The 23,886-nt window shown below is 41.5% G+C and overlaps 1 protein-coding gene across 2 annotated transcripts in view; it reads left to right on the forward strand.

Moving 5' to 3' along the window:
- Positions 1 to 23,886, forward strand: part of DAPK1 (death associated protein kinase 1) — a 212,017-nt gene that overhangs the window by 163,327 nt on the left and 24,804 nt on the right. The window contains exons 16-23 of one of the 2 annotated variants that reach the window (XM_069761981.1): positions 2,023 to 2,220; positions 5,796 to 5,993; positions 9,527 to 9,625; positions 10,325 to 10,402; positions 15,562 to 15,624; positions 16,927 to 17,149; positions 19,315 to 19,503; positions 21,408 to 21,605. In XM_069761981.1, coding sequence (XP_069618082.1) covers positions 2,023 to 2,220; positions 5,796 to 5,993; positions 9,527 to 9,625; positions 10,325 to 10,402; positions 15,562 to 15,624; positions 16,927 to 17,149; positions 19,315 to 19,503; positions 21,408 to 21,605 — 1,246 coding nt within the window. The remainder of the gene's footprint in view (positions 1 to 2,022; positions 2,221 to 5,795; positions 5,994 to 9,526; positions 9,626 to 10,324; positions 10,403 to 15,561; positions 15,625 to 16,926; positions 17,150 to 19,314; positions 19,504 to 21,407; positions 21,606 to 23,886) is intronic. The other variant, XM_069761987.1, reaches the window with a different exon arrangement.

The following is a 23,886-nucleotide window of genomic DNA, read 5'->3' on the forward strand; positions in this document are numbered from 1 at the left end:
AGCCTTGCCAAAACCTGACAGCTGAGGGTTGCAACCTGCAGCTGTCAGTTTTGCCTGGCTGGTTATCAAAAATACAGCGGAACTCGCGTCATTTTATTTTTAAAATTGTTTATTTATAGCGCAATTGATGGGTCAATTGATGAAACTTTTCCTGGTGCCTGCCCCTAATTTGAGGTGTTTTGGCAGCTTTTTGGCCCCCCTGAAGGTGTTGTCTATGAGTTTGGTTGTGCCTCCCATTGAATTCAATGGTGATTGATGTACATCAGGAATTTCTGCACACATAGCCCAACCGAACCTTAAAAGGTTCTCTCATCTCTACTCCCAACTCCCACCCAGCAGTTTATGGCATGAGAAAGAATAATTGAGCAGGTTAAATTTAAGCATTGAATCTAAGTCACAGCCAGAAGGGGCTTTCATGTGTTTGAAGGAGGGCAGTGGGCTGGACAAGTGCTATTTTTAAATGTTTGTTCTTTTTAGTTCCTGCAACTCGCAGATCCAGAAATATAGCCCCCTCTTCCTTTTTGCATAACGTTTGTAAATCTTAGTTTTATTAGTTAAGGTGGCATGTCCCCCAAGAAAATGCTCATGGTGAATAGTTACGGACCATGTCCCTTTGGCTAACAAGTCTAGATTTACATACATGGAAAAAGGGTCCATATCTCTGGAGATGAGAGGTCCAGGAAGAAAAACACCTCCTTCCTTGTTCAGGGGAACAGCAGCTTTAAAAGCAGTTATAAGAAATGTTAAGAGTCCCTTTATATGAAGGAGCAATCTGGTTGGATCCTATACACAGCCTATGGATCTTCCTGTATGCGCTGCTGTGTCTGCTACATTTTGTGTCTTCTCTACAGAGATATTCTCACCTAGAAGTAGTATCTTTAAGGAAAGATATATATCTTGGTACCGTGTTAGCCAGTGGATAGAAAAATATTTAGAATTGAGAGTCTTCAGTGGTTGATACCTTTTAATGGCTAACGGAAAAGTTGGTAACAAATTGCAAGCTTTCCAGACTACTCGAAAGTAGTTACCATCTTTTCAGTTAGCCATTAAAAGGTATCAACCACTGAGGACTCTCAATTCTAAATATTTTTCTGTCTTTAAGGAAGAATTTCTCTGTAAATACATCTAATAGAACATGCCATATATATTTATGCAGGATCTACTAGAAATCCACCTCTGCATTAAATTAAAGGCGTAACAGAGGCACAATTAGGGACCATACACCCCAACTCGGAGGTTGTACATCGCTTTAGTAGACCACAAGGCTGAAGCAATGTAATAGGATTTTTTTTTTTTTGCCGTTTTCAGCCTTGCTTTGTGGCTAATAAATCATGAACATATAACAAAAAGGGTCTTGAAGAGTGTGCTGATATTTATATGCTTGCAACAACAATAGTGTACCACGTTAGTATACATTCTGCCAGAAGAGTTAATGTTAATATATACGTGAGCCATTTTCCTCCTACACCTCCTTGTCTTTTTACAGCGAAGCTGTCACTGATTATTTAATTTTATGTCTACAAGATCAAATTGCCCCTTAGATGTTGGGGAGAGAATATGCGCTTTCCTGATCGGAGATATCACTCGTCAATTTCTGCGTAAATCCAGGCAAAGAACACTTTTGAGTGGGAGACACAGACCATTTCGATCACAAATTGCTCGACACAAAGAGACACTATGAATCAAGCTTGATGCTATTATATGCTGCTGAAAGAAGCACGGGAAATCTTTTTACAAAGCGTTTTCCACGCAAATGTCTCTCTTAGCTTCCTCGCAGGGCTTTAAACAATCTAGCGGTGTCATAGAGCGCTTTTATGTACGGAGCATAATGTGCGGCACGATTTCTGGAGTAATTGTGTGACGGCGTGTATAATGCGTGCCTACATATAGCGGTGTCGAAGCAGCAGCTCCTTCTTATTATTGCCACGTGAATACCTATACACTTATACAGGCACCACACTGCGGTCAGGTAGGGGCTTCAATAACTAATATCCCTTCTTTTCCTTGGTGTGCCCCTTGCAGGAAGAAGAGACCCCTCTGCATTGTGCTGCCTGGCATGGTTACTACCCGGTAGCTAGAGCCTTGTGCCAGGCCGGCTGCAATGTTAACATTCGCAACCGGGAAGGAGAAACTCCCCTCCTGACAGCCTCGGCAAGAGGGTACCATGATATTGTGGAGTGCTTGACTGAACATGGCGGTGACCTTGATGCAACAGACAAGGTGAATGATTCCCATTGTCACAAATTACACAGAGGCTCAGGGGCCATTTATGTCTATGAAATACATTGTACATGCCTAATCGACGGCGAGAAACCTGCAATTCCTCATAGTTAAGTCCTGGTAGTAAAATGTCAAAATATACAAGAGAACGCTCCGTTCCTTGGCCGCAATTTATACCTTTTCAGTACAGTGCAGAGTATGATTTCATGTTACACCACTCGACGAATAATTCGATAAAATTACAATCTTTTCACATCTCTGTAGGATTTCATATAAAATGGGAAGACAGGCTCTTATTTATGTTTGTAGCCTTATAAATCACGAAGTTCAGAACTAGTGATGAGCGAATGTGCTCGGATAATGTCTTACAAGCATCCGGGAGTGCTCATATATTATGTTCGAGTCCCTGCAGCTGCATGATTTGGGACTGTTCGCCTCAACGCGTTTGTTACGCAATCCCCATGGTCGTAACCATTTCAACCTACGATCCTGTAATGCCTGACTATGAGGAATCAGAAAAACTATACTACATTTCTAATTGAAGGGATTATCCTAATGTAATTAGTAAGCAAATATGAACAATTTGTATAGGTACATCCAAAAACGTTATAGGTATAAATACTATTAAATGTACATGTACTTAAAGAACTGGACAAGTCAGAAGGTCATGCACTAAGATCATTCAGAAATCATACCGAAAAGAGATGCCTAAAAGACCATGTAACCTGATAGTAATAAAATATATAAATCTTTATTAGACACATCTTAAAAAAACAGCTGGTCCAAAGGTTAAAAGGCACAAGTCCCAGCAAATGGTACAATAATAGACAATAAATGTCTAATAAAGATATATATATATTTATTACTATCCTGTTACTTGGTCTTTTATGCTCCTCCTTTTTTTTCTATGATTATTATTATTATTATTATTATTATTATTATTATTACACCTAATACATTTAAACCAAAAAAGAAAAATAATACGCTTAAAGTTTAACTTTTAATATTCATAAGGTAAAATTACCCGTATATTAGGGTCAGGAGCATAACGCAATCTTAACAATACTAAAAAGGATAGAAGTAAATATGGTGAGGGGGTGATCTTCCCTTACTCACCCTACCTTACCACGGAGGATGGCACCCTAAGTTCGACATGGCGCCCCTCTCAACTACGACTCTCTCTTATGACCCTAAAGGGAGGAAATAACAAGGAAAAACCGTCACCAACACTACAACAGTCTTATAACTTCCAATCTGTTCTAATAAGGTGCATAAGTGCGCAATGTTATATGGAAGAATCAAATCTGTAACCAGTTAACACCGAGTAATCACTGGATAGACGAGATGCTCATAACATCAAGAATGGCAAAACATGTGCCGAGCATCTCCTGCCTGAGCAGTGTATCAGCAGTGACCCAGGCAGGTTATGCAGCAATGCTGTCATTCCTCCACATTCCCGCACTGTGTGTCAGGTGTTATCGGTCTCATGATAGGTACTTTTAGGAGCATCATGCTTGCATTGTCATGGCATTTCTATGAATCACAAGTGGCCTCTTTGTAGCTTATAATTACTTGTTTGTTTGCATTAAAGGAGTTCTATGAGATTAGAAAAACAGAGCTGCTTTCATCCAGAAACTGTGCCACTCTTGGCCTTGGGCCGTGTTTGGTATTGCACAGTGACCTCATTCTAGTATGTCATATTGGACTGCAATACCTGACACATCCCACAGACACTTGTGTTGCTGCTTTTATAAGCAGCCATGGTTTTGTGATCTCATGCAATTTCTTAAAAGTATATATACACATATATAATATGCATAATACTGTATATATGTGTATTTGTGTATGTATGTACAGTGGGGCAAAAAAGTATTTAGTCAGTCAGCAATAGTGCAAGTTCCACCACTTAAAAAGATGAGAGGCGTCTGTAATTTACATCATAGGTAGACCTCAACTATGGGAGACAAACTGAGAAAAAAAAATCCAGAAAATCACATTGTCTGTTTTTTTAACAATTTATTTGCATATTATGGTGGAAAATAAGTATTTGGTCAGAAACAAACAATCAAGATTTCTGGCTCTCACAGACCTGTATCTTCTTCTTTAAGAGTCTCCTCTTTCCTCCACTCATTACCTGTAATAATGGCACCTGTTTAAACTTGTTATCAGTATAAAAAGACACCCGTGCACACCCTCAAACAGTCTGACTCCAAACTCCACTATGGTGAAGACCAAAGAGCTGTCAAAGGACACCAGAAACAAAATTGTAGCCCTGCACCAGGCTGGGAAGACTGAATCTGCAATAGCCAACCAGCTTGGAGTGAAGAAATCAACAGTGGGAGCAATAATTAGAAAATGGAAGACATACAAGACCACTGATAATCTCCCTCGATCTGGGGCTCCACGCAAAATCCCACCCCGTGGGGTCAGAATGATCACAAGAACGGTGAGCAAAAATCCCAGAACCACGCGGGGGGACCTAGTGAATGAACTGCAGAGAGCTGGGACCAATGTAACAAGGCCTACCATAAGTAACACACTACGCCACCATGGACTCAGATCCTGCAGTGCCAGACGTGTCCCACTGCTTAAGCCAGTACATGTCCGGGCCCGTCTGAAGTTTGCTAGAGAGCATTTGGATGATCCAGAGGAGTTTTGGGAGAATGTCCTATGGTCTGATGAAACCAAACTGGAACTGTTTGGTAGAAACACAACTTGTCGTGTTTGGAGGAAAAAGAATACTGAGTTGCATCCATCAAACATCATACCTACTGTAAAGCATGGTGGTGGAAACATCATGCTTTGGGGCTGTTTCTCTGCAAAGGGGCCAGGACGACTGATCCGGGTACATGAAAGAATGAATGGGGCCATGTATCGTGAGATTTTGAGTGCAAACCTCCTTCCATCAGCAAGGGCATTGAAGATGAAACGTGGCTGGGTCTTTCAACATGACAATGATCCAACGCACACTGCCAGGGCAACGAAGGAGTGGCTTCGTAAGAAGCATTTCAAGGTCCTGGAGTGGCCTAGCCAGTCTCCAGATCTCAACCCTATAGAAAACCTTTGGAGGGAGTTGAAAGTCCGTGTTGCCAAGCGAAAAGCCAAAAACATCACTGCTCTAGAGAGGAGATCTGCATGGAGGAATGGGCCAACATACCAACAACAGTGTGTGGCAACCTTGTGAAGACTTACAGAAAACGTTTGACCTCTGTCATTGCCAACAAAGGATATATTACAAAGTATTGAGATTAAATTTTGTTTCTGACCAAATACTTATTTTCCACCATAATATGCAAATAAAATGTTAAAAAAACAGACAATGTGATTTTCTGGATTTTTTTTTTCTCAGTTTGTCTCCCATAGTTAAGGTCTACCTATGATGTAAATTACAGACGCCTCTCATCTTTTTAAGTGATGGAACTTGCACTATTGCTGACTGACTAAATACTTTTTTGCCCCACTGTATATACATAGATACATCATACACACACACACACACACACACACAATCATTAGCCTAATAATCCTATAATTGCATTATGAGGCTGACCAATTTTTCTGTCCCCCTTTCTCAGGATGGGCACATAGCTTTGCACCTTGCTGTAAGAAGATGTCAGATGGAAGTAGTGAAAACCTTGATCCATCAGGGGTGCTATGTAGACTTCCAGGATCGTCATGGTAACACACCTTTGCATGTCGCCTGCAAAGATGGCAATATTCCGATTGTAATGGCGCTGTGTGAAGCTAGCTGTAATTTGGATATTACGAACAAGGTGAGCTGAGCCGCCACTGACTTTATTGTTATATCTGATGCACGTCAACAGCAGTATCAAGTATGTGCTCAAGTAAAAGAAGTCTGTGTTCGTCACTTGCTTGTAATTGGCCTAACACTAGGCCAATAGTGGGGTCCTGGGATTCGCAGAAGACCCCTTCACTGCAGGACGTGACAGCGACATCCGTGTGTGTGGTTGTGCCTGGTACTGCAGCCTGGCGTTGTTCATTTGAATATGCAGAGCTGCAGCAGCGGGAGCGTGCAGGAGTTGTTCCAATGTAGTGAAGGGGGCACTAGTGTAAAATCCCAGAGAACCTCTTTTACTTGTTGTATTAGAAATTATGGCCCTGATCCACTAAACAATTTTGCCTTAATATTCGTGTAAAACAATTTGAAATGAATTAGGCACATCTTCCAATTTGTGAGCACTTCCACCTGAAATGTTACTCCCACCAGGGACTGGCATACATATCTGGCGTCATTTGTGCAAATTATGATGAATTTGATGGAAGAGATTTATCACCCCACATGACTGGCGTAAAAAAAATCACCAAAATCACAAAAATCTTGCAACATATCACGGTGTCTTAGAACGGAAATCTGGTGAAAACGCTTTGATGAATCTGGGCCAACATTTAGGCAATGTGCACACGTTGCGGAATGGGGTGCAGAATTTTCTGCACAAAATCTGCATCTCCTGGCAGAAACCGCAGCTGCGGATTTGCCGCAGTTTTTTACTCGGATTTGTCGCAGATTTTGTCTGGATTTTCTGTAGTTTTTCCCACTGCGGATTTTTAACATGGAGGGGTGCAGAAACGCTGCAGATCCGCAAAAAAGTAGTGACATGCACATCTTTTAAATCCGCAGCAATTCCGCACTGATTTTTCCGCACCATCTCCACAGCTTTTTTTTTTACCCATTGATTTACATTGTACTGTACACCACAGTGCGGATCTGCAGCATTTCTGCGTGGAAAAATCCGCTGCGGATCCGCACTAAATCTGCCTCGTGTGCACATAGCCTTTCTGTTCTCTTTTCTACTCTGTTCAACCTGGTTTGTGTAAAAATAATAGACCCTATGAATGTAATGAGCTCTGTCCATGTAAAAGCCATTATTCAGCTTTTCAACTCTCTAAACCCATATTGTGGTGTTTCTTGTAGCCATTTTTCTGCTGCTGGTTACTGATTAAGCCCAGGTTTAGGTTAGAAGCCTAGTTAGTGAGTGCATGCTTCACTATGGTATCAAGGGTCAGCTGCACATTTGCCTGTAACGTGACAAAATGGCTCACGCGTCTACAAAGGGTTATGTTTTTCCGTGACTTAACTATCAGAACTGATCTTGAATGTTCTTGTTTGTTTTAATACAGTTACTAATTAAGCGGGAGTGTCCACCTTGTTTATGGTGGGCATCTTCTGCCTAAAGAATAGGGAGGACAGCTGAGCAAATGTACACCCTCACTGCTATCCTACTTAATTATATTAGTCACTCCCATTTGGAAAAAGATCCATTCGTATATATTAGGAAGTTCCTGGTAACGTCATTCTGCAGTCTGTAGCTTGATGTGACCTCAAATGTCGAGTTTCAAAGTGTAACTTTTCTTTTGCTGTTTCATACATTGCAAATGAGGAATGCGCAGTCCTTCGGTACCTGCTTTTTTAAAGGGATATATACAGTATATATACTGAATATGGTCATTAGACGATGTACTTGTAAAAGCCTCCAATACCGATTTACCTCTTCATTTTGACATTTGAAAACGATTTGGCTATACATACTGATTGCAATGTATGATTATGCCTATTTCTTTGCTGTTTTCAGTTTATACGAATATCGGTGTCTATTTTAATAGCCATTTCACCTCAAGGCCATTTTTTGGAATAAAGTATTTGTGTAATGTCAGAGATTACCAAAATCCCTTAATCAGAATCTCTTGGGAATCATAAAGTATTATTATTATATATCTGCTAGATGGTGGCCCGATTCTAACGCATCGGGTATTCTAGAATATGTATGTATGTATGTACGTCGCGCTTAGCACAGCCAAGTAGTATATAGCACAGCCACGTAGTATATAGTACAGCCACTAAGTATATAACACAGACAGCAACGTAGTATATAACACAGCCACGTAGTATATAGCACAGACAGCCAGATAGTATATAATACAGACAGCCAGGTAGTATATAACACAGCCACATAGTATATAACACAGACAGCCACGTAGTATACAGCAGCCACATAGTTTATAGCACAGCCCATGTAACCGACAGTCACGTAGTATATAGCAGCCACGTAGTATATAGCACAGCAACGTAGTATATAGCAGCCACATAGTATATAGCACAGCCCACGTAACACAAACAGCCACGTAGTATATAGCAGCCACGTAGTATATAGCAGCCACGTAGTATATAGCAGCCACGTAGTATATAGCAGCCACGTAGTATATAGCAGCCACGCAGTATATAGCAGCCACGTAGTATATAGCAGCGACGTAGTATATAACACAGCCCACGTAATATATAGCACAGCCCATGCAGTATATAACACAGGCCACGTAGTATATAACACAGCCCACGCAGTATATAACACTGCCCACATAGTATATAGCAGCCAGGCAGTATATAACACAGGCCACGTAGTATATAACACAGGCCACGTAGTATATAACACAGGCCACGTAGTATATAACACAGGCCATGTAGTATATAACACAGGCCATGTAGTATATAACACAGGCCACGTAGTATATAACACAGGCCACGTAGTATATAACACAGGCCACGCAGTTGATAACACAGCCCACGCAGTAGATAACACTGCCCACGTAGTATATAGCAGCCAGGCAGTATATAGCACAGCCCACGTAATATATAGCACAGCCCACGTAGTATATAACACAGCCCACGTAGTATATAACACAGCCCACGCAGTGTATAACACAGCCCATGCAGTATCTAACACAGCCCACGTAGTATATAGCAGCCACGCAGTATATAACACAGCCCAAGTACTATATAGCAGTGTGGGCACCATATCATGTAAAAAAAAATTAAAATAAAACATAGTTATGGACTCACCCTCCTGTGTCCACCGATTCACGCGATGCTGCCACCAGCTTCCGTTCCCAGTGATGCATTGCGAAATTACCCAGATGACTTAGCGAGACCGCTAAGGGGAGGTGGCACTGACTGGAGGAGAGTAGGGAGGGGACAATTTGGGGCCAGACTAAGCCTGTCGCTGATTGGTCGTGGCCGGCCGCGACCAATCGGCGACACGGGATTTCCGTTACAAACAGACGGAAGTACCCCTTAGATGATTATATAGATAGATATGATATGAAATCCTTCCAAAGCTGTTCTCCCTTGTGGGTGAAGTTGCAATTAATAAAATATTATGGCTGACCCCTAATCTTTCTTCCTCCATCTGTGAATTGAACCTTGACAGGACTTGAGACTGCTGGGTTTTATTGGCTGTCTACAATGGTATAAAATAATCATTATATTTTTGTGGCTTACTTTCTGTTCTCACAGTATGGCCGTACCCCACTACACCTTGCAGCAAACAATGGCATCCTTGAAGTGGTTCGATATCTCTGCCTTTCTGGTGCCAATGTGGAGGCACTGACTATGGTAAGAAAATAGATTGTTTCTAAACAGTACAAAAAAAGTAATGCAGTGGTAATAGATCAACTAAAGCTAGATTGGTTATTGTTGGGACAGGATCACTAAAACCTAGAAAAGCAATATTCATCATAGCAATGTAAAAGATGGATGTTATAATTGGATTCAGTTTTATTTTTCTCCTTTTCAAGCGCCTTATCAGATTAGAAAAACATGGCTGGCTTCTTCCACAAAAGGCGCCACCCTTGTTTATGGGGTGGGCTTGTGATTTTGCAGTTCAAACCCCTTTTTAATGAATCGGGCGAAAAGTGAAATATCCTAAATACTCAGCCCAAGGGTGGTACTTATTTTTTAAAGTAATCAGTATTTTTATTGTGAAATAATCGAAACTTGCACCTTTTTTCAGTGTTTTGTCAGTGTTTTTTTCAGCGTTTTTTGTACTGTAGGTTATTTGTAAGTATGGAAACTCATAATTAGTTATTCACTGTGAGCTCACCCTTTGGTGATGCAGCAGCCTATTAATATTGTTTTAAAAAGTATGCCCCAATTGGCACATCTTAGGATCTAAAGCACACCTTCCTGTAGCTACTGGATCTTGTCTCACTAAGTGATCCATTATTGATTCGATCATAATACCAGTTGTCTTGCCTAACATGAAAAATCGTAAGATGCTGCTTTCGTTTTTACGTTGATTATTTCTTTTGGTAGGATGGCAAAACTGCAGAAGATCTTGGCAAGGCTGAACAGCATGAACCTGTTGTCAGTTTGCTAGCGAGGCTCCGAAAGGTAATCATGTTTTCCTGTTTCTGAGATTTCTCGAATATATATAATAAAGCTGCAGCGTTTCTTCTGTAGTGTTATAGCACATATATTGTTTCCGTCCGCTGGCATTAACAAACTTTCTGCCAGCACCACCACTTGTCCACATATTATGGTACTAAATGCATTTCTGCAGCTTTCAGACATGAAGATTTCCTGCAGCTAGTACGATCTTCCTTCTGTATAGACGAAAAATATTTGGGAATCAACAAATGGCATCTTATAGTTCTGTGTGAAGTTAAAAGCAATTCTGTATATCTGGCAACAGAAATCCTGTGTAAAAATGAGATAGCATAGACTTAGACTTGACAGTCATAAAATGCTCCAAATGTATCACAGTGGCTTATTCTGTATATTAAATCTGGTGCAGTGTTTAGACTTTCTGGTCTAGCTTTACAACACGTATTATTTTCTAAAAACGTCTAAAACATACTGTCTACGGTCTTGAAGACATGCGTATTGTTGTAATGTGTATTGGAACATGATTTATTAGTTATGGCGTTGTAGTTTGACCGACGGTAGGGAGAGTTAGGGTTAATAATTGGGGCTAGCCCAGAGTGGGAGAGAATAAAGTGAAGGGACAGACTGTTTCCTGTCAGGAGGTTAGATAGGGTCCGACATATAGTAGAAGCAGACTTATGGATTGATCAGTAAGCAGAGTCGCATGAAGTGGGTGTCCCTGACGTGAGAGGAGACCAAAGCTGTGGATAGCGTGATATTGAGCAGAGAAAGGAAAAGCAATAGAGGGACAGATCAATGCACCGAAAATGGGTACTGGGACAGGACGCCTAATAGTACTGCCGCTAGGTTGCAAGATAGCGAGGTAGTGGACCAGGGAACGCAGGACTAAGAGTGCCCCTGGCAGTAGTTCCAAGGCGTTAACAGCTGAGAAGCTAAGTAAAGGCCATACTGGTAAAAGTAGCTCACCTAAGGGGAAAAGAACGCAGAACTGCAGATTGATGTACAGGACTCTCAATTACTGGACTGTAGTTTCGTTATTGGGGACTAGGGAAGCTCCCGAAGTAATTGTGCTGTGAGGCAGAAACAACTAAGCCTAGAGAGGAAAAGAGAGAATGTTTGTGAAGATGCTCCATGTACTAAAGAATATGTTAATGAAGTTATGCACCCACTATCTATTGCACATAGTTTGCACCAAGTTGCTGAATATTAAAAGACTGTTTATGTTCAATTGGTGGTCTCCCTCTCAACATCTGGTCCTGGCCAACCGAAGTCATCGGTATCATGCGGCCTGCAAGGGCGTCGTGCCCACATAGATGAAACCCACACACCCAACCATGACTTTCACCTTCATGTAGCGTATTGGGGTGTGAAAGAATAGTACCTCACCCACTGCTACCTCCCCTCTTCACGTTACACTATTATAGTCCATAAGCTGATTAATATGTTGTGTGGGATTCACGCTCTTTAGTAGTCACCGGGTCCATACAGGCATGGTGTTACGGAACCACTCCGCACCCAGAATATGTTGTGCAGTTATATGTATGTATAATAGGTTCCATGTGAGATGCATGTCCTTAATGCATCAGCCCACAGGCTGCGCCCCTGGGCAGAGGGGACACGATATTCCCCTTTTGTCTGCCCCCCACCTTTGTAATTCCCACAGTAAATGTCGGCAGGCTACGGCCACCTACGGCTATTGTAATGTATGTCTGGCCTGCCGCTTTTCTATTGGCCTGCCCTCTGTATCTGTGTGATATATTCTGTGTCCTGTGAGTAAAGTGTTGTCAGACTGGAAATACGTGGAGAAGCAGTGATCCTTTATATGCGCCCATGTAACCAAGCAATTCCAGCCAGCGTCCTTCATTCAGACTCCAGCCAAAGCAGAGTGGACCTCCTGAAACATGGGGTGGTACTGAAAGACGTACCCCAGATTGGTAGACCCCGTTACACTCGTGGTACAAAGTTTTTGGTGCAAACAGGTAGATTTATTAAAGTTCATAAATCTTCAGGATAAAGGAAAACAAACAGCCTTTGCTCCAGCACAAAGGTAAGCAAAATAAACAGTCCATGCGGCAATACGGGATCACAGCGGTGGTGCACCCATTCAAAATTATGTTCAGTCTTAGCCAGCCTCTGGCAAAGACTGACCAGCATACAATAGGTCTTTCCACCCCCACACACAGCCACCACTGAGGTGGCCCAGCTGCCTTAAATAGGCCTTTCAAATCCCAGAGAGGAGATATGGGTGTGGCCAGTCCTATTCAGTTCTTCTAGCCTCTCCTAAAACCCGGACCCAAAAATATGGGCCCATTAAGAAACCCTCTCAGCAACTTATCATTGCTGGTGCCTTCTTTTCTGGGACTCACATCACCGAGACTAGCTACCTTCCTACCTACAGTGTATAACAAACTGAGTTTTACTTACCTTCACTTAGATCCAATGAAACATTCTGTGGAATAAAGTAGTTGTGTAATGTTGGCTATTACAAAAACGTAAAATCCCTAGATCAGAAAGTCCCATGAATCACAAAGTATTATATAAAAAAACTCAAAAATGATCTCTACTCGCTGAAGTGAAAAACCTCTAATAAAGGATTAGGTATTACACCCACTCCTCCTTCCAATTGGTACTGTGATTTCAACCTTGAAACTGTGTGAGATAAAAACCCAAAGATTTGACTCTATCCACTGCTACTCTGGTCACTGTTGATCTACTGCAACGATGGCATCACGTCGACAGCCCTGCAGGCAATCAGCTGGTCTGCTGATATATACAGCACAAGCCCTTGATTGGTAGCAGCGCTGTTGATATGATGTCACCTCTGCAACTGATCAATGACCCCTTTAATTAATGTAGCTCAGGCTCTGTCACGGTCTAACTAGTAAATCTCCCCCCTCCCAAAGTCTTTTTTATATGTATAGAGCAAAATGTGTCAATCAACCAGGCCTGGTGGGGGTGAAGCTGGGAGTGAGCCGTTCGGCCACCACTTCTCCCTGTGCCTGGGTTCCTTTAGAATTACATGTCAGACTGATGAGGGAGCTTTCTTCCTTTTTTGCTGCTGCCGCGTATTAGAGCGGTATAATTCTGCTGACGTGTTTCCTTTAAATCTTTTGAGGGGGTGCTATCTGCAATATCTCCTGACATTACCAGATGTTTAGACCAATTCTCAGAAGGTGCATCCTGGTGATATTAGGTATTAATTCTAGATGCTTTTGTTTGATTCCAGCAGAGACACTGGCAAGGAGAGCCCTATTTGTGTGCTCAGCAATTACAGAAGAGCTGTATTCTTCACATGTCATCAGTGCAGCACTATACTGCGGTGATTTCTCCTGCAGGGAATGTCTAGGTCCGCTGAGCCGATGTCGAGATATGCTTATCCCATTTATCCTCCCAGCCCATATTTACGGCATGACGCTAATAGGATTGAACAGCCTATATTACCGTCGGTCGTGTGATTTATGCTTTCCTCTAAATCCGAGCTGACATGAAGTAAATACAGGATCAGTGTCATCACTTTTTTATGCACGATTACAATATTAAGCATATTGCCTTCCGGTATTTACTGTTGGACAAAAGACGAGGCGCAATTCCCGTAATTGCTCACCTTCCTGCTCCAAGATATATTTTACTATAGTTAAGCAATTTTGAATCCTCTTGCAATATGAGCTTATATCCGCTGTATAATAGGCACACTGTGCTTTGCATGCGACCATTTAACTTCATGACCCTCCCGGTGAGGAGGGGTAATTGCCCAGCTTATTCAGGACAATGCACCAATCTGCTGCTGAGCCAGATGACAGGCATGGTTTCGGGGGTCATCGGCTAAGCACAGGTGATGTAATAATATACATATCGATATGTACTAACAATGATTTTGTGTTATCTCTGTTCTGGTTAGGTACTAGTAAAATATTCCGCTTCTCATATTCTTCTTGTCTCATGACAAAGACCACTGAGGTTTTATTGCTCAGACAGGCATCTCAAGTCAGAACATCAAGTTCAATCAATGTGAATGTTAAAATGCCAGCGATGATACGTTGTGAAAGCTACAGAATAGAGTGAAGCTATTTATTACCTATTCCTTATTTTCTGTACACTTTGCTGGGTTTTAAAATGTAATATTTGCTTTAACAATAACGTATATACAGTACATGCAAAGTAACAGTACATATGTATAGTTTGATAAGGAAAATGTATTCAAAATCTTTAATCTTTTCCCACGAACAAAAGTTCATTTTAATCAATAGATCTTGGAATAATAATAATTTCCACAATTGGATGTGTTTAAATAAAATGTTCCTGTGCTGAGATAATCTTATACATGTGCCCCTGCTGTGTACTGTGTAATGGCCGTGTCTGACCGTACAGGAACATGGTCTGGTCATAACCACAGCTCCTGGACAGAGGAGGAAGGAAAAGAGAGTATACTCTATAATCTGTGGGGTTTTGTCAAGAGGAAGATGAGACACCAGACCCAACAATGCAGACGAGCTGAAGGATGCTATCAAAGCAACCTGGGCTTCCATAACACCTCAGCAGTGCCACAGGCTGATTGCCTTCATGCCACGCTGCATTGATGCAGTAATTGATTAAAAAGGAGCCCCGACCAAGTATTGAGTGCACTTACTGAACATACATTTCAGTAGGCCAACATTTCAGATTTTAAAATCATTTTTCAAGCTGGTGTTATAAAGTATTCTAATTTACTGAGATAATGACTTTTGGGTTTTCATTGGCTGTAAGCCACAATCATAAACATTAACAGAAATCAACACTTGAAATAGATCACTCTGTTGGTAATGACGCTATATAATATGAGTTTCATGTTTTGTATTGAAGAACTGAAATAAATTAACTTTGTGATGATATTCTAATTTAGTGAGAAGCGCCTGTAGTTGTCAGATTCAATACTCATGCGGCCAACAGCTTTCTCTCCCTTTTTCCTTATACACATCAGCATTCATATGCTTGCGAGGAGTGGAGAGGTATATCCATACTGGACACTAGTAGGCGAATTAAGCTTCACTGAGGATCCAGATCCAAAACAATCGGGAACAATCATTTCCTCCGATTCACATGCAAAGTTAAAAATTCACATCAGCCAATTCTAGAATTAAGCACCACATCTCCACAGTAAATTTAACAAACCATCTCTTTCTGTTTAGGAAAAAGACAAGCAAGCGGATATAGTGGAACCAACTCCCAACTGGTTAAATGACTCTGTAAAGGTGTTTGTTCATTCTCACAAAAGGCAATAAAACGGATGCATGTAACAATCAAATCCTTTCTGAGTCAGTCTTCCATCACCTCTCGAAAGTTTTGCCTGGAAGGGTTATTTCCATCTTTATAGATCGGTGTTGTTGGATAGTGCTGTTTATTAAAATTTGCAACTGTTCTTGAGATTGCAACACTTTACTTTTCTCTTGTTTTGAACTTGTTACCTAGGAAACCGACCACTGGTGCGGTGTAACTTGTAAACTCAGCGCTGAAGTTGTCTTGGGAGATAACAGTGCTCTCCAGCGATCCTGCTAGTTTCAAAGCAGTGCGGGCAAGCTCAATAGAAAAGTGATTCTAAGCACTGTTCTTGTTCATGGACTGCTAGACAGCGGTGATGGTCAGTCGCCAAGGCAACAAGATATATACAAAAGAAAAAGTGTTAATATCACAACAGCAGCAGGAAAATATAATAAACAGTAAATTGCAGAATTTATCCAACACTACTCATCCGTGAAGATTGGAATAAGCCATTAAGGCTGGCTTCTTTGGGGCACAACATATGGCCCCACAAAAGCCAATCTGTAAGGCTGAGTAAATCATCTAATTACATAATTTATTTAATAAAAAACTTAATAATCAAATACTTAATTAAAATTCTATAAGGACAACATAAAATATGAGCAAATCAACAACAAAAAATAAATACATATTGAATTACAAAAAGACGTGTATAACGAAAGAAACTGTCTTGGAGATCACATATTAATACCATGATGTAACGATATCAAAGCTATAAATACTCCACAACAGTATATCAGGCGTTGGGCCCTTTGGCTACACGGAGCAGGGCACTGGCTGTAAGTGAACAAGATGCTCAAGGGGTCACTGGTTCTCACGGAAGAGACTTCTCCCCACCCAATACTCTATCAAAGAATATATACAGACTCTGCTTCAGGCAATGCATCATGGGAAAAAATGCCAAACCGTTCATTAAAGGGACTAGCTGATTTAGGAAGAATTACCTGCTCCATGAGGCAAAAAAAAAATAAAGTTATGGACGCTTATGGTCAAAATGGATGAATGAGCCTTTTCATTTTGGAGAATTAACCCTTTTTCTATAAAGTATTGACTAAGGCTAAGTCTTTTTAATTTGAACCAGTACCCTCCTGCATAGCATTCAATAATTCCTCTTTAACCTAAGTAATATTTTATATTTGTCAAAATGAACATAAATTCTAGTTTTAATTGAGCGAATAATACACTATGTGTAAGAGTATTATCTAATTGTGAAACCTGATTTCCATTATCCTTAGGACACCTATCGGAGTCAGTTCATTCAGCAGTTAAGGCCGATCCAAGCCCCACAGCCAAGAATAAAGCTGAAACTCTTTGGGCACATTGGTTCTGGAAAGACTACACTTGTGGAGTCATTGAAATGTGGACTCATTCGAAGCTTCTTCAGAAGGCGAAGACCCCGGCTTGCATCTACTAATTCCGTGCGCTTCCCCACCTCTCCAATGGCTTCCAAAACCTCAGGCAAGATGAAGCAATCTAAAATCTGTAATGTGCTTTCAATGAGCGACGTCCTGCATTGCTGCGAATAGAAGTCAAGAGGTCCTAAGACATTCCATAGGTGTCCAATGTCTCCCCACTGATAAGTGACACACGTCATTTGTAGTCTGCGCTGCTAGGTAATAATAACAATGCATGATCTAATGACTGTGACACTCCAGTCTAGCGAGGCACAGGGCTCAGGTTACAAATGAAATTGCTTTTAATCCAGTGATATTTTTTTTTTGACTGTGGAAAACAAGTCACTTCTAAAAAGAGCTATTCATCACACTGAACGCTGACATGAATAGAGATCACTTCAAGAGGAAGAAGCCTTCTGTTGAGTCCAAAATTACTACGATGACATAGTTTACTTTAATTGTTCAACGTTCCTTTTACAACAGAGGCATTCACTCATTTGTTATGCTTTAGAAGCACTCTAGAGGCATATATTAAGGTAAGGATGTAGAACCCAGTGCGTTTCCGTAAAATCTCTTTTCTCATGATCGTAATAGGCTTAAACAGGGGGTCTTTGTTTGCCAGGCTCATTAAATACTGATTAGATCAGTGTATGCATATGGAGATTTTTTTTTGTACAACTGGAAAACGTGGGCTCCCTCCTCAAACACGGAGACAACACTATACAATATGCACCATGCCAACCATCATAATGACCATCAACATTTTCCAAAGTGTCAGAAAAAGGTAATGCAGCAATACCAATAGGATCATTAGTTTCTACAGGTAAATGCTCTTTATTGTATGTTTCCACTTCAGCTTAAATGTACCATAAACTTTAAAGTTTAAACCACTTTTGTAATTTGCTTATTTAAAAAAAAAAATTCCTTACACTTCTCCCTATACAGCTAATCCCTATATGTGTTTTTTTCCTTTACTTCCTGTAATGATTCGTTTGAGGGGAGTCTTCCAACGGGAGGATGGCCCAACAGCCACTTTTCCCATCTATCACCCTGACCTGAACAAGATATCATCATCGGGTATCGTTGTGGTCATTCATCCAGCTTCTGTTACCACCCTAAGACAAATTGTCATCAGTGGGGGTGCCGATGTCACTCACACTGCTTCCATCACCGCCCCCTGATGATTTCCTGTTCAGAGAAACAAGCTGTGAAAACAAGTGTGCTCACCTCTCCCACAGCCGTCACCACCAAATTTGATTTCGTATGTCATTTGAGTGCGGCAATAAAAGAAACTGGTAAATGACTGCAGTGCTGCCCCCTGATAATACATTTTTCCAGGTGGGATGATGGAGAGGTGAAGTAACTGCAGGGCAATACTCCTGTGACATTCTGTTTGAGACTCCCCTCAAATGAAACGTCACAAAGAGGACTTGCAATTAATAGCAGGATAGAGAGACCGGTAGGGAATTTTAAAATAAAGCAAATTACAAAAGTTAAGGAATAAAAGTAGATATTTATAAGTATGATTATTCAATTGGTGCTTGTGAAACCCATGTTTCGTGTCCCACTGTTGGGCTGAAGGAGCCCTGGCAGTCTGAGAGCGCTGCACTCGCAGTCTGAGAGCGCTGCACTCGCTTCTGCACACTGGCTACATAGCAGTGATGGTGCAGAGTATTGAGGCTTTGGTCCATTGAAGTGAACGGAAACTGCTGCAATCCTTAGCACATACTGTGAAGATGACATGCAGGTAAAATACCCAAAAGAGGCTTCGCCGTGTCAAATACGACGACCTCCTTAACCAATTAACAGCGGTGCGTAACCAGTAGTCTTTAACTACAGGCAGCGAGTGCTAGAGAAAATACCTTCTAGCATAGGTGGAGAAAATCCAACTGTACACTAACCTAATTTACCCTGCCTCTTATTAGAATTGTTCAATACAATACCAAAAAAATCCAGTCTACAAGTAGGAAAAAATGCTCGGAAATGTGCTTGTTCTGCAAATGTTTTAATTTGCGGCTTATTTCATTCTTTTGTGGACATGCAGCCGAATTTCATGTGTATTTCACCCTTTATAATCCATAAAATGAAATGTGGCGAAAATACCACATGTATTACACTTGAAACCCTTCTTCCTCTATGTACATCATCTGCAGAATAGAAGAGTTAGTGTAGACTGTCATCGGCGTGTGATTGTGCACGGTTCTGACTTTGCTCTTCTTCACTGTTCAGTTTCAGTTAGCATCTGTGATTTATACCCGGGCTGTGAAAATGTCAGTGTGAGAAGTCGAAGTATGATGTTCGAGCCTGGTCTCACCAAAGGCGTCCTGGAGGTGTTTGTGTCTCCGTCCCATCATCCCCACTGCTCTGCTGACGACCAATCCACAAAAGCTATTGACATCCAGAATGCCAATCTGAATGGTGCGTTCGTTGCGCGTTTACATTGATGTTCTTTAGAATCAAAGGGAATCGGTCAACAAGTTTTTACGATTTAATCTGAAAGTGCTATGATGTAGTGAAAGAGACCCTATTTCCAGCAAGTGTGTTACTTATTAGGCTGCATATTGCTGTTTCTATACAATCAGAGTTTTATCAGCAGGAGATTATTACTAGAGGACAATTGTCCTTGTGCATCCTAGTCCAACCACGGCCCCACGACTGATTGGCAGCTCTCTGTCACTATACAATGTACACAGGAAGCTGTGGTGTGGATGGGGTTATACACACATCATCAACTGAGCTCTGCTAGCTCTACATCAGAGAAAACCGTGATTCTATCATAACTGCTCCACCCCATAAACTAATTAATACAGCACTGTAATCAGGGTCTCTGCCCTTACATCTTGCTGCTGTCAGATTACATAGCAAAAACCTGCTGACAGATTCTCTTTAAGAATTATCTGAGAAGTATATACTGTATTTTCTGAAAAGTTTACCTGATGGTTCTATCACAATTCCAGTCCGTTGGTAGCCTGTTATGGAGTGTCTTATTGTACACTAGATGGTGGCCCGATTCTAACGTATCGGGTATTACATATAGAATATGTATGTAGTTTATTTATGAAGATTTTAGAATAATACATTGAATACACAGGATTCGGCCGGCCGCCACCAATTAGCGCCTGTCGCTGATTGTTCGCGGCCGGCCACGTAGTATATAGCACAGCCACGTAGTATATAACAGCCCACGTAGCATATAACACAGCTCACGTATTATATAACAGCCCACGCACGCAGTATAACACAGGCCACGTAGTGTATAACACAGGCCACGTAGTGTATAACACAGGCCACGTAGTGTATAACACAGGCCACGTAGTGTATAACACAGGCCACTTAGTGTATAACACAGGCCACGTAGTGTATGACACAGGCCACGTAGTATATTGCACAGCCCACGTAGTGTATAGCAATGTGGGCATCATTTCCCTGTTAAAAAAAATAAATAATTAAAAAAAAAAGTTATATACTCTCCTTCCGTTGGCCCCCGCTTCGCACCGATGCTCCTCGTGCGCTCCGGTCACAAGAGTGCATTGCGGTCTAGCGAGACCGCTACGTCATCATCTCGCGAGATCGCAATGCATGGAGTGGTTACTGTCCCAGGGTTGGTATGAGCGCAGGACCTGTGATGACGTCGCGGTCACATGACCATGACGTCATGGCAGGTGCTTCTCGCATAGCATCCCTGGCACTGGAACCTGCCGCTTACACTGCCGAGAAGAGCGGGCGACGTCGGAGGGTGAGAATAACCTTTTTTTTTATTTATTATTATTATTATTTGTAACATTAGATCTTTTTACTATTGGTGCTGCATATGCAGCATCAATAGTAAAAAGTTGGTCACACAGGGTTAATAGCTGTGTTACCGGAGTGCGTTACACTGCGCTCCGGTAACGCTGGCATTAACCCTGTGTGACGGCTGACTGGAGGGGAGTATGGAGCGGGCACTGACTGCGGGGAGGAAAGAGCGGCCATTTTGCCGCCGGACTGTGCCTGTCGCTGATTGGTCGTGGCAATGATCGTGGGCGTTTTGCCACGACCGATCAGCGACTTGGATTTCCATGACAGACCGAGGCCGCGACCAATGAATATCCGTGACAGCAAGACAGACAGACGGAAGTGACCCTTAGACAATTATATAGTAGATAGTAAGACGATGGCATTTATGGGAATTGTGTCCTGTTCTTACTAATCTCTTCCATCTTCTGCACCTATGGCTCATATTCAGAACATCCACAATTGTGACTAATCTTTTATCTTTATAGATCACCCTGGAAATATTTTGCCTTCTCAACTATAGCTATATTTTCCCGTTTCTTCTGTAGGTGTTGGAGATTTCAGTGTCTGGGAATTTTCAGGAAACCCTACATATTTTTGCAGCTATGACTATTTTGCTGCAAATGATCCCTCCTCCGTGCACATAGTTGTCTTCAGCCTTGAAGAACCTTATGAAATTCAGCTGAATCAAGTCATATTCTGGCTCAATTTTCTGAAATCACTTGTGCCTGTTGAAGAACCAATAGGTAAGTAATGAAGTACTAACATAAGGACAATCCGTCATGTCATGTTGTATTTAGGGGCTCTCCAACAAATGAGAGCCATGAACCCCATAACCCAACTAGCCATATATAGGCTTTTATAGATGTGACAATAAGGAGGTATGTTTTTTTTTTTTCTCTTTTAGTTTATTTTTTTTTATTTCTTTAATTTTAATGCTGGGAAACTAAGGAGGGGGTGCGATTAGAGTTTTTTTTTGGGGGGGATTTTTGGAGATTTTTAACCCCTTTCTGCCATTGGACAGAATAGTACGTCCGATGGCAGATCCCCTGCTTTGATACGGGCTTTGGCGGTTAGCCCTCATCAAAGCCGGGACATGTCAGCTGTTTTGTACAGCTGACATGTGCCTGCAATAGCGGCAGGTGGAATTACGATTCTCCCGCCGTTATTAACTAGTTAAATGCTGCTGTCAAACACTGACAGCGGCATTTAACAAGCGCTTCCGGCCGGAAATGCGCACACCGATGACCCCCGTCACATGATCAGGGGTCATCGGTGCATTGGCATAACAACCAGAGGTCTCCTGAAGACCTCTATGGTTGTTGATGCCAGATTGCTGTGAGCGCCACCCTGTGGTCGGCGCTCATAGCAATGCAGGAATACAGCTACATAGGAGCAATCTGAGCATCGCTCCTATGTAGCAGAGCCGATCAGGCTATGCCAGCTTTACTCCCATGGAGGCTATTGAAGCATGGGAAAAGTAAAAAAAAAAAAAAAAAAATGTTTTAAAAAAATATGAAAAAAATAAAGAATATAAAAGTTCAAATCACCTCCTTTTCTCACCCCATTTAAAAATCAAACCTGCCCATATTTGGTATCGCCACATTCAGAATCGCCCGATCTATCAATTAGAAAAAGAATTAACCTGATTGCTAAGTGGCTTAGCAAGAAAAAAATTCCAAATGCCAGAATTACGTTTTTTTGGTCGCCGTGACATTGCATTAAAATGCAATAACGGGCGATCAAAAGAATGAATCTGCACCAAAATCGTATCATTAAAAGCGACAGCTCTGCGCGCAAAAAATAAGCCCTCACCCGACCAGAGATACTAAAAAATGGAAACGCTACAGGTCTCAGAAAATTGCGCAATTTTATTTTTTTTTAGCAAAGTTTGGAATTTTTTTTCACCACTCACATAAAAAATAACCTAGACATGTTTGGTGTCTATGAACTCATAATGACCGGGACAATCATAATGGCAGGTCAGTTTTAGGCTATGTGCACACATTGCAGATTGGGGTGCAGAAAACGCAGGTGCGGATTTGACGTGTTTTTTATGCGGATTTTGTGCTTTTTTGTTGCGGATTTTCTGTGTTTTTTACCCCTGCGGATTTCTATAATGGAAGGATTCAGAAACGCTGCAGTTCCGCGCAAAAGAAATGACATGCTTGCTACTTCTTTTGATCCACAGCGGTTTTCATGCAGATTTTTCCGCACCATCAGCACAGCATTTTTTTTTCTATTGATTTACATTGTACTGTAAATCACTTGGCGGAACTGCAGCGATTCTGCGCGGAAAAAAACACTGCGGATCCGCACTAAATCCGCATCGTGTGCACATAGCCTTAGCATTTAGCGAACCTAGCATAAAAGCCAAACAAAAAACAAGTGTGGGATTGCACTTGTTTTGCAATTTCACCGCACTTGCAATTTTTTTCCTGTTTTCTAGTACACAGCATGGTAAAACCAATGGCGCTGTTCAAAAGTACAACTCGTCCCGCAAAAATTAAGCCCTCACATGGCCATATTGACAAATATTGAAAAATAAAAAAGTTATGGCTCTGGGAAGGAGGGGAGCGAAAAACAAAAACGCAAAACCGAAAAAAGCTTCGGGGGTTAAAAACCTGTCTCGAACCTGTAATTATCTTACCACTTATACTATGTGCTACCGTACCACAGTATTGTAGAATATGAAGAAAATAGTGGTCTTCTATGAAGGGATACTAAGATGGCATACACACCAACACTCATTCCATAGAAATTTTGTTGTCTGAGATTGACATCGGCATTTACAGTAAATGGTTAATGGCAGTGAACGGAGCTCAGCTGAGGCCGCTGCTGTTAGATACCATGCAATGTTCCATAGCCGCCATCTACTGCATGTGGAGGGAGCTCATGTCCTGAACCCTACCATATACACTGATCAAAAAAATAAAGGGAACACTTGATCAACACAATGCAACTCCAAGTCAATCACACTTCTGTGAAATCGACCTGTCCAGTTATGAAGCGACACTGAGTGTGAAT

Source organism: Ranitomeya imitator, chromosome 1 (genome assembly GCF_032444005.1).
Source record: "Ranitomeya imitator isolate aRanImi1 chromosome 1, aRanImi1.pri, whole genome shotgun sequence".
NCBI lineage: Eukaryota > Metazoa > Chordata > Amphibia > Anura > Dendrobatidae > Ranitomeya > Ranitomeya imitator.